At 41.0% G+C, this 18,560-nt stretch overlaps 1 protein-coding gene across 1 annotated transcript in view; it reads left to right on the top strand.

Moving 5' to 3' along the window:
• The window catches only part of LOC126024307 (phospholipase B1, membrane-associated-like), a 101,581-nt gene that overhangs the window by 41,854 nt on the left and 41,167 nt on the right, over positions 1 to 18,560 (top strand). The window contains exons 20-29 of the mRNA XM_049784695.1: positions 3,580 to 3,653; positions 4,373 to 4,416; positions 4,755 to 4,871; positions 8,458 to 8,563; positions 10,221 to 10,515; positions 11,828 to 11,923; positions 12,376 to 12,453; positions 16,487 to 16,547; positions 17,003 to 17,119; positions 17,718 to 17,841. Of these exons, the coding sequence (XP_049640652.1) occupies positions 3,580 to 3,653; positions 4,373 to 4,416; positions 4,755 to 4,871; positions 8,458 to 8,563; positions 10,221 to 10,515; positions 11,828 to 11,923; positions 12,376 to 12,453; positions 16,487 to 16,547; positions 17,003 to 17,119; positions 17,718 to 17,841 (1,112 nt within the window). The remainder of the gene's footprint in view (positions 1 to 3,579; positions 3,654 to 4,372; positions 4,417 to 4,754; positions 4,872 to 8,457; positions 8,564 to 10,220; positions 10,516 to 11,827; positions 11,924 to 12,375; positions 12,454 to 16,486; positions 16,548 to 17,002; positions 17,120 to 17,717; positions 17,842 to 18,560) is intronic.

Raw genomic sequence — 18,560 nt, 5'->3', positions numbered from 1 at the left:
GGCCGGACTATATGAGCTACTAATTTCTACTCACACTGCACATCTTATATAAATAAAATGAAAACCATTTTTATATAAACAGATCACACACCAGTATTTCAATGGGAACTGTGGGCCTGCTTTTGGCTAATGAGATGGTCAATGTCCTGTTCCATATTTGTCACTGCCAGCCGTAACAAGTGATGCAAGTGGGCATCAGTTAATCTTGATCTTATTGGAGATTGCAGATGTTTTATTCTTGAAAAAGTCTTGTTCCACAGGCCATAAGTGTACCAAAGATGGTTACCATTTTGAGTGCATGGTTCCTGATATTTGGATATGTCTCAGAGGAAGAGATGCATAGAAATTCAAAAGGTTACTTGACTTAAATGGTGTCTTCAGAGAGTCGCAATTCTGCAGTTCAGCCAGGTTCCAGTTGGTAAATTGTAAGGACATTTTCCAATCTCAACAGAAAATGGGTTACAAAAAATGCTGTATGTCCTGTTCATGGAGATGAAGCTCTATTGAATATAAATTAGAAACTCCTTTTGCACAAATTCTAGTAAGCAGACATGTTTCCTTTGAATGCAACCATAGTGGTTTGGTCTGCTGACAGGTTTTGAGTTGTTGGGAGATGACTGAAGTTTTCTTCCTGTACTTGTTTGATGAGAAGGCCCTAATTTTACTTCAATGCTTTCACATGTGATGCATATCACAGATGAGCTTCCCCTTGCCTTGAAGTTGCAGATTGAAACTGTTGAGTAGCTTTCTGTTCTATCTGTCAGAAAGGCAAGGCTGCCCATTTCATTCTGATCATTGAGCTCTGGTACTTCTTGGTTTTCTAAAAGTAGCAATGCTAGTAATCTGCAGAAGTAAGTCATAGAAATGTTTCAAAACTCTCCCTCTACTCAGCCAACAGACTTTTGTGTGGTACAGAACATTTCATGGGAAAACATTTACTTCAGATAGAAATTCCTGAAATTGTCTGTGGTTTAGTGCATGAGTTCTAATGTAATTAACACAAGATACCACAATTTTCTTAACAGAGTCCCACTTCAGTGATTTGCAACCACAGCGCTTGTTGGTGGAGAGGCGTGTATGGCAATTGGATGAGGATGGTTTGTTTTGTCCATCTTTTGTGTAATGTGAGCAATTACTCATCTCTCTTACGACCCCACCATGCTAGGAGCACCATGAGTTGTTACACTGACTAGTTTAACCCAGTCCAACTCCAAACCATTCACGGTTTGGCAAACCTTTTCAAATATATCCACTCCTATGGTTGTACCTTTGATACCTTTGCAGTGCAGCAAGCCTCTTCTGTGACTTCAAAATACTCATTTGTCCCACACATATAAATGAGAAGTTGGGCAGACAATCACGAACATCATTGCTTTCGTCAGCGTGCCAAGGAAAAATAGCAAAGTTTCTTTGCAGAGTTTTGTAACTGGTTGCAGCAAATTTTCTCCCATTTCTTCAATCTTCGTGTCATTGTAACTCCTGAAAGGCTCACTGTACTAAATAAATCGGCCTTCTCTGGACACATCTCTTTGGCAACAGAAATAAGGCATTCTTTAACAAATTCTCCCTCCACAAGTGGTTTGCCATTGTGCACTATTAGCTTGGCAACTTGAAAACTTGCCCGCAGTGAGGAAGTATTTAACTGCTTCTGCTTCACAAAAGTATTTTGCTGAGTCGTCAGTGTATGTTTCAGTTGTAATATTTTATCTTTTCTCACTTCTCCAACCAAACAATCATATTTATCTTTATGTTGAGTTTGATAGTGGTGTCGCAAATTGTATTCTTTGAACAGCAACTATATTCTGGCATATCAGACACACAGCTTTTTCTTTGTACCATATGAAAAAAGTAATTGTAAGTCCACTGTTCTTTGAATATCCTACACTCGTCATCAATTTTTCTTTTTCTTGACATCATTGTTTCCTAGGGATTCCAAACTGATATTAGTGAAATACAAATATGTGTGTATATATACACACAGTGTAATGAACCACTCATTAATCCCTGATGTGGAACACTTACCCCTTGCAGGCGTTTCTAATCAGACCAGCTCAGTCCCCTGATAGTTCAGTTATCTCTCCCCTAATAATGCCCAAATTGATATGTTCGGAATCAGCATGTGATCACTGAAAAGGAATTACAAAATGCATATAAAATTTTCAATGTAACCCCTTTAAAATGCTTCAGCATTGAACCCCTAATTTTCCACATGAGCAATTCAGCACCGAACCCCTAACCTCCCAACCACTGCCCACCCCCTAACTTTGATTTCAGTACTGAGCGCCTCACCACCTCAAAGGGAAATTTTCCTTTGAGTCACCCACAAACCAATCGGGCAGAAACCCCCATCTGGCAAAAATTTATTTCTATGGCACTTTTGACTGACCTTTGGCAGTGGAAGGAGTGGAGGAAAACCTCACTGACAGGGAGGCACAGCACACAGACACCACGTTGCCTGGGGGTAGAGCAGGCGCCTTTTTACATCATATAGTCAACCACATGTGGTACTCCTCACCATGCGGTGTCCAGCACCCTCCAGTGACGTCATCAGCAACACGCATGTCAGGTGCAAGGGCGCATCCATCAGTGTCCCTCTCAACACCGCCCTCATGCCAACCCTCCCAACACACAACATGCCGTGGGCGGAGACAGTTGACGTCATTCCTGAGAAACCGTGACACTGAGTATATATGCTGGCAGGTATCTTGGCAATCAAACAGCGCTCACTGCTGGCGGGCCAGAGCAGATTCCTCTGCGGGCCGCATGTGGCCCGCGGGCCGTAGTTTGAAGAACCCTGATATAAACTCATACGTGATCCATGGGATTTTGGTCCTAAGTGACCTACTGGCCCAGTGTACATGCAGGAAGCACTAGATTCTGAATGCAAATTGCCTGCCTCCCTCCGATTCAAATATCATTCTCTGTCTTTCCAGTGGATTACTTGAAACCAGGAGACATCAAAGTTATTGCTGCTTTGGGAGATTATTTAATTGTAAGTATCTGGGGCAAGAAGTGTGATGGGGAAACTAGAAGGGAGATACCCAGTTCTGTAACCATGTCATTGCAGAGCTCACACTTCTGAACTCCTTGTTGTCCTGTCCCTTTAGTCAGAGCATCTGAGAACATGAACGCAATGGCATTCTGAAGCCATCTGCTCAAGAAAAACCATGTTCAGGATTGTATTGAAATACCTCAGAGGATGACGGTTTGGACACCAAAAGGCACTTTTAAACTATACAAGTGAATATGAAACTATACTAAACATATTAAGACATTCCAGTTTCCTTTGTTTCCTTTTCCCTTGAGAAAAAAATCATTTCTGAGACTCTCAGAACAAATAATGGTTGGTCTTTCCAGTGAAGGAGTGTACTCCAACACTGTGATGGTCACTATTCAATCATTTCTAATTCCTGGAAATAGAACAGGCTTGACAACCTAATCCCCACACTCTGAACACATGTCCAATACTCTCTTGAGAGTTCACAGAACTTCACAGAGGGCAAGAGGATCAGAGCCTATTGCCAGTCTCTCATTTCTAAGATTTGCTGATTGACCTGTATCTTTTGATATTTCTTTAAGGCTGGAAGAGGAGCTGGCTCTACTAAACGCTATGATTACTCTAACCTTTTAGAATTTCGGGGAGTGGCATTTAGGTAAATGTTTGTCTTTGTCTTCTTCTATACCTGGGGTCCACAAATTTTTTTAAACAAGGGGTCAATTTACTATCTCTCAGACCATTGGAGGAATGGGCTGTGATTTTTTTAAAAGAACAAAGCTATGAACAAATTCTTGTGTGCACTGCATTATTTCATTTTGAAGTAAAAACCAGAAAGTGAACAAATACAATGTTTAAAATGAAGGACAAGTAAATTTAAGTCAACAAACACTAATGTTTCAATGGGAATCCTGGAACTGCTTTTGGCAGGCTATAGTTTGACCCTGCCTGAGACTGAGAGGAGGAGAAAAGAGACAGAAAGAAGGAGGGGTAGTCAGAGTATAACCCACAACCCACAGCACGGTGGGCCTGGTCCAAGTTGGCCACTAAACAGGACAGCATCTGTGGCAAAATCACCTGGCAGGCTGGATAATTTTTGGGAATCCCTGCTCTATTCTTTGGGGCTCTAAGGAAAACCCAAGATAGAATATGGAAAGTGGTGTGGCCCCTGTGTTTTGCTGCTGCTTTTACATACAAGGTACTCACATTGCTTCCTGGTGCTCCCCTACTATCCATCTACAAACCTAGCAAATAAAATGATTTCATCATGCCTCAAGCACTGAGCTATGGTGGGACATGGAGGAAGCTGTGGTACCTGCTGCTAATGAATACCTAGGCACTGACTCTGCTTTTCCATGGCTTGCTCATTCCCAACAGTATGGGAGGTGACGGTGAGCTGCCCTCTGTGAAAACATTACCAAGTAAGTGAACAGCAGGGATGTTTGTCTGTTTCCTTGTCCCCCTTACCTCTGGGGACTGTGTGGGTAAATGCTTTATCAGACATGAGCATAGATAACTGCAACGGGCAGGGCTAGAGACAGAGTCAGAGACTGAGGAGTTCTTCCTGTATAGGCCCAGCCTATCATCATGTTCTCTAAACTCAGAGAGATCCCAACTTGTTGGGCACATGCTCCTGGAGCTTGGGCCCCTCTCTACAAGGGGCTGCTGGTGAGGGAGGATATCAGTACTTTTGGGAGGAAGGAAAGAAGGAAGAGAGTATCCTAGCTTTTCATCATGAAAGCTTTCTATTTTCTTCCAGATATCCTTCGGAAGTTCAACAGTAATATTAAAGGCCCTTCCGTGACTGTTACCAGGACTTACAGACAAGATGCAGCCTATTTGAATCTCGCTACTCCCCCAGCAATAACCCAGTATGGTATTTAGGAGTGGGATGTAAGGAATACAATATGGGAAATTAATAGGTTCTGATTGTCACATAACTTTTATGTTTGAAGGGGATATTTTCCCACTGGTAGCAATGACTTGGAACCTGGTCCACAGCTGTTGCTTCTGAGGAATGGGCTTGGACAAGTGCTTTACTAAGGAAATGAAAATTTGGTGATCTCATGAGGACTATTTCAAATCATTCCACTTAATGGCCCAACTCTAATTTAGAGTACATTTTTTGAAACCCAGAATAGCATAAGTGTTAAAAATATTCACTCTTCTGTCTGCCTCATAGGATGTGAGTACCAGAAGAACTGAAATCATAAACCAAATAGATAAACAAGCCAAGACTTAGCAGAGGTTTCTGTGGGCAACAAGATAACCCTTTCCTTAGCTTTTGATGGAGTTAACAAAGCATGGAGTTGAGAAACCAGCAGGTCCTAAACAGAACTGTTAGTCACCCATGATGATCCTTTAAGGAGTTCAACCCTATGGTTCTCACATCCTTTTTAACCCTTTATGCTGGTGCTCCTTACTTCAGTTATTGATAAAGCTGAAGCATGCAGCTACTTACTCAGCTTTAGAAAATGCCTCTTACAAAAGAATGGGGGGCTGGAAGTTCCTGCTCACAACATGAAGCTCACCACAGAGAATGATGAGTGTAGTTAGAGAAATAACTTCATTGAGAACTATCATAACAATGTGAATGAATGAGGGATGTAGAAAGTCTGTCTAGAGTATAGGCGGGGGTGGGGTGAGAGAGGGAGATTTGGGACATTGGTGATGGGAATGTTTTTCTGGTGAAGGGGGGTGTTCTTTACATGACTGAAACCCAACCACAATCATGTTTGTAATCAAGATGTTTAAATAAATATTAATTTAAAGAAAAAGAAATGCCTCTTGTTTAGAAACATGATATCTGGGATAGACACAACCAACATCATCTTGCTCAGATTCGAAAAAAACTTTTTTTTGAAAAGAGCAACAGCACAGCAGCAGGACATTTGCCTTGCATGCTACCAACTTGGGACAAAGCCGGGTCCAGTCCCTAACATCCCATATGGTCCCCCAAACCTGCCAGGAGCAAATTCTGAGCACAGAAGCCAGAAGCAATCCCTGAACATCACCGAGTGTGACCCAAAAACAAAAAAACAATCAAACAAGAATGAACAGAACCTTTTTCTGGTGACCGAACATGGGTGGTTAGACTGAAATTTTTGAGTCCATCTCACCCAGATATGTGCCTGGGGCCTGAACTTGGAGACAGCTTGGAGTATGTCCATCAAATCTTCCATGACCTACAAACTGAGGCACATATGCTGAGTACAATTATGACTGAGGAAGTATTTAAATACATTTGTTAACGCATAAGTAGACACTATGCAGCAAAGTGAATGGTCAAAGCCATTACGTGTTATCTAGGTCTGTGATGTGGCAGTGAGGGTAGAGGAAAAGAAATTATATCATTATGAGCATTTTCATGATAATGTGTTTGAGCATCAAAATTAATTTTTCCTGACCAGGATTTAAATATTTTAATTTAATTTAATATTTTAATATTTTATTTAATTTTAAATATTTTATTTAATTTAATGTTAAATTTAATATTTATTTAAATATTATATTTAATTTATTTAATATTTAAATATTTAAATATGTCGAAATATTTTCTGGTCCAATATCTATTTTTGTTACTTAGAGATATTGGTTTTATATCAAAAAGAGTTTGAATGTGAACCTTACAAAAGAGAACATAAGTGACAAACAAGTGGAAATACACTTATCTAACCTTATTAGGGATAACACTAGTGATTTTCCCAAAGATTATGTACTGTATGAACTCTCTAGAAGAGGGAAATAGCTAATTGTCCCTGAATCTAAAGATGTTTCCCAGCTCATATAGTTGTTGTGTAATGTCCTTGAATGGTCTAGTTATGGTAATGTTCTTGAAAGTTCTAATTATGGTAGGAAGAAAAAAAATTCACTTGTTACAAAAACCCTGATTTGTCTCCTCAGACTATTTCATATTCAATGCGTGAGGCTGGTGAATAGAATGAAAGCTATGAATGTAAGTGAGATTAATATTAACAAGGAAGATATATTTTCTTCACAATCATCTTAGAAATCTATCTTGGTGTCCAGAATGATCTCTCTAATATATGGGACTTAAACATATACAGGGAGGTAGAAACAAATATTCAAATGCAACATAATGAGGAAACTAAAACATACAACTGAGTTGAGGTGTGGTGGCAAGACAGATGGAGCAATGTTAAGGTACTTATGGACATATTTCAACTAGAGATGTGTATGATGTTGGAACTATAAATACAATAAAGCATCATTATTAATACCACTTTAAGTCAAAACAAAAAATAATAATTTTGTAGTCTCAAAATGAACTTCTATTCTTTCAACTCACAAAATCTAATTCTACCAGTTGGCAAGAGTTGAATTACTTCTATGAAGCTGTGGTGATTTTATTAAATGCTTATGGGAAAATCATTCCTTCTTTTATCTTCTTTAGGACATAAATTATGCGCAAGACTGGAAACTCATCACTGTGATGATGGGATACCAGGATTTTTGTTTCTTCTGTGATAGGAAGGTAATGAGATTAGAACCAGTTCTCCTTAAGTCTCCTGATTGGGATTAGTTTTAGTGATTCCTTTTTACTGCAATACTTAAGATCAATCCAAGCTGTTGTTTGAGAACATTCAAGATACATACAAGTTGCATGGTCATATTATAGCACCTAGATTTTTGGTTTTATCTTCAGGTCTTAAGTGGGATGAGTGAGCCAGTGTCAGGTAACTGGGAATTCTATTCCCCTTTCTTACAACTCTGAGAATGGCAAAACCAAAAGACACTACAGCCCATCAGCTGTCTGCCACTGAAATAGGCTCTGGCAAAAGATTATAGTCTCTGGGGTGCTCCATTTTGGAAGAGTCAGTGATCAATTGTCCTCTCAGATTTGACATGATGAATTATCGATAGTAGAATTCTAGAGGAAGAAAAGTCCTTAGAGTCAGGACCTATCATAAGAGGCAGATAGGATAGTGTCCCCTCCCCATTTCAACTCTGACCATTTTCTCTCTCTTTTTTAAATTCAATTCTAGGAATTTTATACTGCAGAGAGATTTGCTACATATATTCGAAATGGCTTGGACTATCTGCAGTACTATGTAGGTGGGGCCCCCTGAAAGCTGCATACAGCTCACCATCAATGGGGAGGAGGAATGATGTTGGTCCTTTTTCCCAAAGGAGAAAGCCAAGGAATTGGAATCCTTCTTTGAAATGATTGGAGTCTATTTCTAAGGAAAAATGGTCCCATCCAGAATCCCCCTAGAAACAGAGAGGATTGGGGCAGAGAAGCAGTGTGAACAGGAGTCATTCACTGTTCTTTTCTGGCAACAGTCTGCTGGGGACAGTTAGATGTCTCTGAGGCTAGACACTACTTGGAGCAGGGTAGCCTGGAGTTAGTCTTTTTAGCCCTGTTCCCAGAAGCACAAAGAATACTTTCATAAGTCAAAAATGATGAACACTCACATTTCTACCCTGGTTGCCATACGCAGCATCCAGAATATTCCAAGATCATGGGCTTATAAGAATACCTGATGTCTCCCTAGAAATCTGGAGATTCCAGAAGCTTTTTGCACAACCTGGGGCAAGAGGACAAAGGTAGCGCTTTGCTTGCCTCATTAAAAGTTTTGTCTTTAGGTGCCCAAAACCCTGGTCAGCCTGATGTACATTATTGACCCCATGTTGCACCGGCAGATGTTCCTGACTCACCCAAAGAAATGCGTTATTAGAAAGTAGGTAGTTTTTCTGACTGGGGAAGTGCTCGTTATGTCTCTCCCTTCTCTCTACTGCCTTCACCTTTACTAGTAATCTGCTTTCACCCATTCTTTGTCATAAACTTTAATTGCTCTCCAAACTGTCTTTGTTCCTGCACTTCCATAATCTAATCCCAACCTCTCACTATTCTAACTACTCTCACTAACTCTACAGTCTCACCCTCATTAATTTCAGGGCTCACACTCTGTATGGGACTTGTCTGTGAAGGCATGAGGGAGGTTAGCATTGCTTACAGGGAGGTGGGAGCCTAGGACACCTTGTCTCTGATGGAAGTGACCAGTGGGTATCTTGGTGATAGGACAGAGCCATTAGCAAAGTGGAACCGAAGGCTGAGACTAAGGCTGATGTTGGAAAGATAGAGTGATTCAACCTTGAAAATGAACATTATTCCCAGTCGACATACCCACAGTGCTTGAATGGGAAGAAACTTATGAAGGGTCAGGGATCTTTTGTAAACAAAAACCTCCTTACCATTGTGGCATGAAAGCCAGTGTGAATTTATTTCTTGCTTCTATGTCCATTGAGTGCTTTCACAGAAAAATACATCTTGGCCAACCCTCTGTCAAGAACTTTCTATTCATGTGCCTCCTGTCACATCAAGTACATTGTTGGGATTTGAATCACTGCTATAAAGCAAAAGAGGATCAGGGGGCCCTGTTGTACATCAGGGATGTAGTTGAAGGTGTAATTAACTGAACATTTTCCATACTGGAACAAATAATTCACTGGCTCACTGGAGATTGTCTCAGGGCTCTGTACTATTGTCATCAAAATCATTTGCTCAGTAAAATGGAGGGAAGCTTGTTGTACTCTGGAATCTGATTATATCATCTTAGACACTACCATGTCCACTTGTATCAAAGGCCATAGACTTTTACTCATGGTTCTCCTGGATAAGACCAAAAGAAGTCACCGACGCCTTTCTCCCATACACTAGCAGCAGAACCAGTCCCTAACTGACTTTTCATGTTTCATCTTGGTCCTCTGTGTTCAGAAGCCGATGTACTTGTGTTCTGTATCCACTGGAAGGCCACCATGATATCTTCCTCTTGGAGAACTTTACCATCTACTATAAGGTAAGATCCAGAAAATCATCACACTGGGTAATCCCCAGATGCTTCTTGCTTAACACACCAGCTCACGGTTTTCTTGAAGAGACACTCTGAGATTAAAGGTGCTCCAAGATTTCAGGCACAAGAGTCCAGATGGACACTTTTTTCTCTTTCTCCTTGGATGCTCAACCACTTCAGCTTGAATGTCTCAAAAGAACCCAGGTACACAGACATAAGGGAAACAGCTCTGGGTCACTTCATTGAGTGCTTGAGGGGGCAGTAACTTGAGCACACCAGGGAGTGCCTTTCCTTCCCTTCATGCTGAATGTGCAGTGCCCCGATATAGCACAGAGTAGTGACACAGGTCAAGCCTCCTGAGACTATCTTCAGACTTTAGATCCTGTGGAACTTGCTGTCTGGCCCTTCAGTGCTAGCAGTGATTCCAACCACTGTTTGGTGCAGCCTATGCCCACGACTCAGGGAAAACACCTGCCAGGGCACATTGACTTGTTCTCCAGGGATGTGCTACTGTTCAAGGGGACGGGGCTGACCTCCCCATCCCACTGGGCTCAGTCCCGTCTGGAGCCTGTGATGAACTTGCTCATATCTATATTGCAGATCATATTGACTAATCTGATTTGGTCAGGCCGCTATGACACAAAAAGTGACTTCACTGTGGTACTGCAGCCTTTTTTAGACACTATCATCAATCCTGCCTTACAGGTATGTGCCAGTTGAGCTCATGGGTTCCAAGGCCTGTTAGCAAGGGATGCCTTGGAGGGGGTACAGTCAAGGGGAAAACTCTTCTTTACCTTTGAGAAGATGATACCAGTAGGAAACCCAGATGCTAGTCTATATCACAAGTCCTGGAACATCTGGGATCACAGAGGTGGCCTATGTAGGTGTTTGCACCCTTATTCACCATAGCAATATTTGACTGGTATCTACTAAGCATATGGTATAAGTTTCTCCTATCTCAACCCATTCTGATTGCCTTCTGAGGGCCTATCATAATCTCCATCATGGAGGGTCTAGGAGGTTGTGGCTAAAATCCTATCCTGCCTAAAATCACAGAAGTTTTAAACAAACAGACAAGGTCGAAGTTTGTCTCAATGACTCTGCTTCACAGACCACTTTTTTTGGAAGCAATGGGGGTTATTGGAGATCCAATTTCACTCAATAGACACACCCTTGTTGGCTCTCCCAACTGTGGGTGTTTTGCAAAGCTCATTTGAATCTGTTTCCCTGAGCTTGAAACCAGGGGCCTTGTTTTGTGGAGAAATATTAATGGAGAGGTTTGTAACCCAGCCCTCCCCCTGGGCAAGTCCTGTGAGCATGGCTGTTTCCTTGGAGCACAATGCTCCTTTATGGCTCTGCCTAAGCCCAGAGCGTTTCTTTGGAGCAAGAAGCTACTCCAGAGCAGCCTCTCATGAGACAGTTATCTGTTTGTTCCTGCATCGGGCCAAGGTTTCCTTTGGACAAGGATCTCATCACAACAAACTTAGACTAATATTGCTATATAGCACACACAGGCCTAAACTACAGGAGGCTCCCTGTGTGTTGAAGGTCTGACCCTCACACCTTTTCTCTGCTTACACTGCCTGAATTCTTGAATATGGCCAGAGTGTTAGCAGAATGGGGTGACCTGAGTAGCATGGTATCTGGTCTAAACATCATACAAACATCAGCCCAATACTACTGAATAATATACACCACTGGGAGGAATGTCTCAAGCATTTGGAGCACTGCTTGAGAGGTTCACCAACTACATTGAAAACTGCTTTTTTAAAATAAAGAGAATATTGGAGCCAGAACAGAAGTTATGACCTTGGGACCACTCACGTCTAATGCTCTAGGATTGATATGGTCCCATAGGTGAGGGGATCAGGCCCTAATGGGCCAATATTTATATGCCTTTAACCAGGAGTCTGTAGAAAGTGGAAGATTCTAGGAATCAACTCCCTCATGAGGCCTTAACTCCGCTTCCACTGTTGAAACCAACAGGCCCATGGGGAAATCTCTTTCTCTCCTGCAGGATGGGAAAAGTGATAGTTCATACTTCTCCATCGACTGCCACAGCATCAGTCAAAAAGGACATGGCAAGCTCGCTTATGCCCTGTGGAATAATATGGTAAAAGCAGTGGGATATCCCTGGAATGCTGTTCTATAAAATTGGAATATCTGGAGAGCACAATGCTCTAGAGTCATAGACACAAGCAAGCTATAACAGAGGGGAAAGAGCCCATTTGTAGAGGCTCAAAAGGTGAAGCTCTGGTTTGGATTCCAGAATCTTCCAGTTTGTGCAAACAGATGCTTGGGCAGGACAATTTAGTCCCAATATCATGCAAGGCAGAATAGGCAAGTTTATCTCGTGTGTCTCAAGAGACCTACAGAGATGCACCAGGATTATTTTTGTTAAAGTTTAGCCCTAGAAGTGCAAAGGATGTTCCCTTGCTCATCACCTAGCAAACGGCAGGAATAGAAGAGGCAGCCAATGGCCCTGAATTCAAGTTTTGAGCTTTCTCAATTCAAGATGGTCTCAGGGATATATACTCAAATGTTTCTTTCTTCTTTCCCAATCAGCTTGAAGACTTAGGCAATAAAACCAGAGTATTCGACTTTTCTGTGGAAAACTCTCTAATGTGCCCAGGAATGCAACAGGTAATAGGTGTGCTCTTGCTTTGCTCAGATTCTTACCCAGAAACTAGGGCTTCCTTCTCTACCATCTCTTCTTGTCCCCCTTCACTGGGAACCATTGGATTTTGAGACTAAAAAGAATAAGGTGAAAGAAAGAGAGGGTTATTAATGGGCTGGTATATTTTTTGAAAGGAGAGAAGGAGGTTAGAGTTAAAGCTTGGGATTCATCTGTAGAAGGCTGGGGGCAGAGGGATGTCAAGCCTGAGCCTTGAGTGAAGAAAGGAAGGGATTTCTGGAGGGCTTATTTTAGCAATGACATTAGGAGCTGATAGGAAGAATTTATAATGGAGAGCCATGAGAATCCCATGGTTCTGATATGAGCACTTCTGATAGAGCACAGGCCTGAAAGACCTTTTCAAGAGTAGCTTCAAGAAATGAAGTGCTAGCAGTAAGCCAGCACTGTTTAGATGAGGGAATTTAGGAACCCTGAGAAAGTAATCCCAGGACTATGCTCCAGGCTTCTTGTAGGAAGAGAAAAGTAAGTAGTTTTCAGCATAATCTGAAACTTGGAAACACAGGAATGGTTTTCATTCCAGCTCCATTCTGTCAGCAACTAGGCTCTTAGTGTTGACTTTAAGCCAATCAGTTCCAGGCCAGTGACGTCTTTGTGGCAGTACAAGAATAAATACCTCCCCTAAGTCTAGGTTCCCTTTGGGGTTGGACTGAGCATACCTGCCACTTCTCGTGTATCTATCTAAGTGCATCCCCCTTTATATGCCTGTGCTCCTACCTGCTGGTTCTCATGCCAGTCTGGGGCCCAGGCTCTAACTTGAGAAGCACCAGCCCCATGAGAAAGAGGTATAGTGTTGGGAACATGGGATGTGAGAAGGGAGGCAGTGAACACAGAAACTGTTCAAGATCAGGAGGAAGAGTAAGAGAAGAAATAAATATAGAAGGGCAGTAGCACATGGAGGCCTCCAGCTCCAATGCGGGCCAGAAAGGGCTGGAGTCACTTCCTGGAGGCTTTGCTTTCTCTACTTGTTAATAGTCTCATGGCTAGACTCTCAGAATGGACAGGCAAGGCACTCAGTGTAGATGGGGCACTCGAGTGTTCACTACTGCACAAAGTGTTTCACCATGTCTTTCTCTATAGAACCACAGTCCCAGGAACCTCTAGGCCTGATTCCTTCCTCTCTATGATTATTCTACTCTAAGTGACCCTCAGGCACAGAGCTAGTAATAGTCCTTGAGAACACGACATACCTAATACAAGCAACCAATTTCTCATAATCTCAGAGCTGATTGAGTAAAACTATTGCTAGAAAAATCACATCAAAAGGAAAGACAGGAAACAGAGAGAAAGCACAATTGTAGGGCATTTGCCTTGCAATTGCCGGCCCAAGACAGACCCGGGTTTGACTCCTAGCATCCCATATAGTTCCCTGAGCCATTCAGGAGCAATATCTGTGTGCAGAGCCAGAAGTATCCTCTGAGCAGTGTTTGTGTTGCTCCCCCACAAAATAAACATGAAAAAAAATAATAATATTAACTAATAAACATAAAGAAAATAAAGACAACACTGTCAGGATCAGGAAGATAGATGCTCAAGAGCCAAGAGAAGGAAAATTCGAGCACAAAAGATGCTGACGTATACAGATGGAAGAAAATTTCCCTTATTTTATTGTGTAGCCCTTTCCTTGCCATTAGAAGAACCCTCATAAAATGAATAAAATCTATATATGATATTTCAAATGGATCAGACACATGTTAAAATCTATAAAGTTCAGAATAATTTACTTAATTTATTATAATGGTTTCATCTAACTCATCACTTTTTCTTTCTTCATTTTTTTCTTTCCTAATCTTTATCTCTTATTTCCTTTATTTCTTACTATTCTTTCTTTTTATTTCTTCCTTCCTTCCTTCCTTCCTTCCTTCCTTCCTTCCTTCCTTCCTTCCTTTCTTTCTTTCTTTCTTTCTTCTTCTTTCCTTTCTTTCTTTCTTTCTTTCTTTCTTTCTTTCTTTCTTTCTTTCTTTCTTTCTTTCTATCTCTTTCTTTCTTTTCTTTTTTATTCATTCTTTTATATTTTCTTCCTTTCTCTTGTTTCTTTCTTTTTTCTCTTTTTCTTACTTCCCTCCTGCCCTTCCTGTCTCCCTTCTTTTTTCTTTGTTTTTCTTTCTCTCTCTTTCTCTCTTTCTTCCACTCTCTCTTTCTTTCTTTCTTTCTTTCTCTCTCTTCTTTCTTTTTTTTTTTTTTTTTTTTTTTTTTTTTTTTTTTTTTTCTTTTTTTTTTTTTTTTCTTTCTTTCTTCTTCTTCTTTCTTTCTTTCTTTCTTCTTTCTTTCTTTCTTTTTTTCTTTCTTTCTTTCTTTCTTTTCTTTTCTTTCTTCTTCTTTCTTTCTTCTTTCTCTCCCACTCCTCTCTTTTTCTTTCCTTTCTTTCTTTTCTCTTTTCTTTCTTTCTTTCTCTCTTCTCTTTCTTTCCTTTCTTTCTTCTTTCTTTCTTTCTTTCTTCTTTCTTCTTTCTTTTCTTTCTTTCTTTCTTCTTTCTTTCTTTCTTTCTTTCTTTCTTTCTTTCTTCTTTCTTTTCCTTCCTCCTTCCTTCCTCCTTCCTTCCTTCCTTCCTTCCTTCCTTCCTTTCTTTTCTCTTTCATTTTTTAGTCTGCCCCATTCCTGAAAACGAAGAAAAATAGTGGCTACGAATACCCCTCACAGATAGTAGAACAGGTAACACCATGACATCTCTGGCTGTGAGGGAGAAACTTGTCTATGTGTTTGGTTTAAGAGTATTAACATATGCAAATGAGACCTTTCCTAAAAAAGAATTGGGGGTGGGTGGTGGTACAAATGCTGCCTTCAGAAACCATCCATTCTAGAACTGCTCTGAGACCCTGGTGTCTAACCATCCAGTTCCAGGGAATGCTATGGGGAGAGTATTTTCTGACTGCCACCATGTACTAATACGTGGCCTATTAAGATGGGGTAAAGAATCAGAGCTGAGTATGATGTGAACCCCATTTTGATAAGGAGATATGCTTCAGGTGTCTTGCATCGCAGCATCTTCTAGTGGGGACATTGTCCTTCATGAAAGGAAAGCAGGAACACAAATGGATGAATATGAAATATGAAATAATGAGACCACACAAAATACATTGTATGAGGACCTGCATCTGCAATAGACATTAGACTATTTTACTTTTCAGGCTGATACATATAAGTACAACTCTTGTATGCAAGGTATTTAGAAAAAACAAAGATCAGAGAATCTTTAGATGGAACATCTCAATGGTACTGGGCCCTAGAATACACATAACAAAAAACCAGCCAATACAGGTGAAAAGAATCCCAAGGTAAGGAAGGGACATAGAGATGTTCTAGGTTAGAAAGGAATCTTCTTATAACAAAGAAAGTGAAACTGGTTTTGCTACAGTTTTGCAGCCTTCTGGAATAGTAAAATGCAAGGAGGACAGAAGCTATTGATTACCACCTAGAAGTTGAGACCAGAAAAACAAGTTGTAGGTAGCTGACTGGACTCATCTTTGAGTTGCAAATATATTTACTCAGCGGGAAATTTTAGCAGTTTTTGGTACTGAAAATTTCACTGAGTACACATTGACTGAGGCCATAATTTGGCATGTAGTTTTGCAAGGGAGACAAAGCTAAATGATAAGAAAAGATATGTATAATGTCACCACCATGTCATATATAACAGAAATATAGTCAGTGATCCACGCAGGGGTTATGATTAATTCTACCAACAGCCCTGCTGGCCAAAATATTTCTTGAGGGGACATCAGCTCACTGCACCAGGAAAGCCAATAGAGTTCACAAGGGGCCCCCCTACATATGATGTGCGTCATGCATACAGACTAGATGGCTATCATTTTTCCTCTCTTGATTGCTTTAAGCTCATCTACCATAGATGCCCCCCTCACAGACCCTCTTCATGGATGTAGAGTATCCTCCACTGAACATTCCTTATGCTAGTAGTGTCTCTTGGTGTTGCTGGCTAATATTCTTATAGAGTCTGATAGACACTCTTTTTTTCTGTTCATTTAGGACTGGGGTAGTGACTTTTTTTGTGAGAATTTGAAGGTTTCTCCACATTCCCCATCCTCAGGTGAGTGAATGCATAACTCCTATTTCTATTGAATGCTGAAATATCAAGGGATGGGGAGACCTTAAAAACACAGACTCTGTCTGATTCCGAGATAAGGTGCAGATAAAACCTGGACTCCTTATAGAAAACTAAATATAGTTTGATGGGTTCTCAGTGGGGACTGAGCTCTCTTCATTAAGGAGTTTCAGGGGTGGATACCATTCATATAATCAATGATTAGATATGGTGAAGGATGTAGTTTAGGAATGGGATCCTCTCAGGAGGGACATTAGCCAGGAGAGCACAAACATCCTTGTCTTGTTTACTGTGAATGGACAGAAATGCATGAGAGTTTTTAACATTGAACCTGGACAAATCTGCACTAGGGCCCTATGGAACTAAAGTCCAACCACAGATTTTTGGCATGTCATTCCAAATAGATGCCCCAACAACTCATTCTTTTGCATTTCTCTCAGCCAGCAAGCTGCAACCAGCAGACATTGAAGTGGTGGCTGCCATGGGTGACTGGGTCACAGTGAGTAATGGGCACACCAAGGGTCTCTACCTGGCATTCTTTGCCCTTTTAATAAAAGGTAGATCTAGGCCCTGACTGCTACAGCAGGGCAAGTTAGAAACTTCTCTTTGCCTTTACAGACTGCATGGGGGGCCAGTCCTTTTACCTACGATATATCGAAAGCCTGGAAATCTGTTTCCTTTAGGTGAGGATCTCAGATATACTTCTATTATTGGTAACCCTCCAAATAAGCATAAGTGGTTGGTTCTCCTGGTAAGACGGTGTTCACTGTAGTATGAATAACTGAGCTTCAGAGAGTGAGGTTTGTTTTCAAAGTGATAGACACATCCAGAGACTTATGGCAGATTGGTTTGGATTCTGAAGATGTGGCAGGATATTAAGCCATAGGTTGGAATATTTTTAACACAGGGACTTTCTTGTTCCTAGCATTGGAAGTTATAAGGTTCTAGAGAAGCAGACCACATTGCCAAGTAAGTAGGCACACAGTTCAGCTCCATTCCTAGGGCTCTGTCAACCCCTGGTTGTAGTCAACACCTTCCCCAGGGAGGCAGTAGAAGTCACATGCTGGGAGGGGATTAACTAGCCCTGAGGAAACTCCAAATTTCCCAGCCCATATAGCCTGTGTCTTCTGGCCTTCACTCACTTTTCTCTCACAGTTGTTCTCTGTTTCTCCCTGAAAGACATTCTGCTCAAGTTCTCCTCCGTCATCCATGGTATCTCTCGTGGGTCATGGCCTGAGTTGGCAGGACTGAATGTAGCAGAGGAGAAAGCCAGAGTTCAGTAAGTCCACATGAGTACCCCTTAGTCGTTTTGAAGAATGCAGGAGAAGCTAGACTGATAACAGATGTGGAGGCATACGGGAGTGTGCCCTCGCTGGTACACAAGCCTCAGTCCTAAAGTACTTCAGCATTACTCACTGTTCCTGAGCTTTTCTCTTTTATATATTGGCTCATACCAACTCTCAACTTCATGAAGAGAATCTAGCAAAAAGAATAAGGAATTTCAAATTGTGTTGACTGTCCCGAGATATCAAAGAATCCAGTATCTCAAGGCTCAACACTTTACTCTGACCCTGTGTCCTTATGACCACTTAAAGGATTTGGGAAAGGGGCACTTGGAGGACTATATGGGAAAAGCATAGTGTCTGCTATGTTCCAGGTCTAAAGTTGCCACCTGATTCAGACTCACATATCCACATTCTTGTGGATATCTATTAAGAAGTGACTAGAAATCTTTAGAGTCAGGGAGATTTTATGCAAGATTTTGATCTATTTCCTGACAAAGCATATCTTTAATTTCTATTCTTGGAAGATTCTGTGTCATCATAGATAACCAATGCTAGTATCCCATCCTGGGGCATTATATTCAAGTTAAAGCTAATAATGAACAAAGTTTTTGTGACCAATTTTTTGAGATACCATAATTTACAGTAGTACTAATTTTGCACTTCATCATTTCAACCACTACATCTAACACTAGAGTAATTTTTTTGTTTGTTT

This window comes from Suncus etruscus, chromosome 12 (genome assembly GCF_024139225.1).
Source record: "Suncus etruscus isolate mSunEtr1 chromosome 12, mSunEtr1.pri.cur, whole genome shotgun sequence".
Lineage (NCBI taxonomy): Eukaryota > Metazoa > Chordata > Mammalia > Eulipotyphla > Soricidae > Suncus > Suncus etruscus.
The sequence above is the reverse complement of the archived record's forward strand: the minus strand, read 5'-3'. Positions and strand labels throughout refer to the sequence as shown.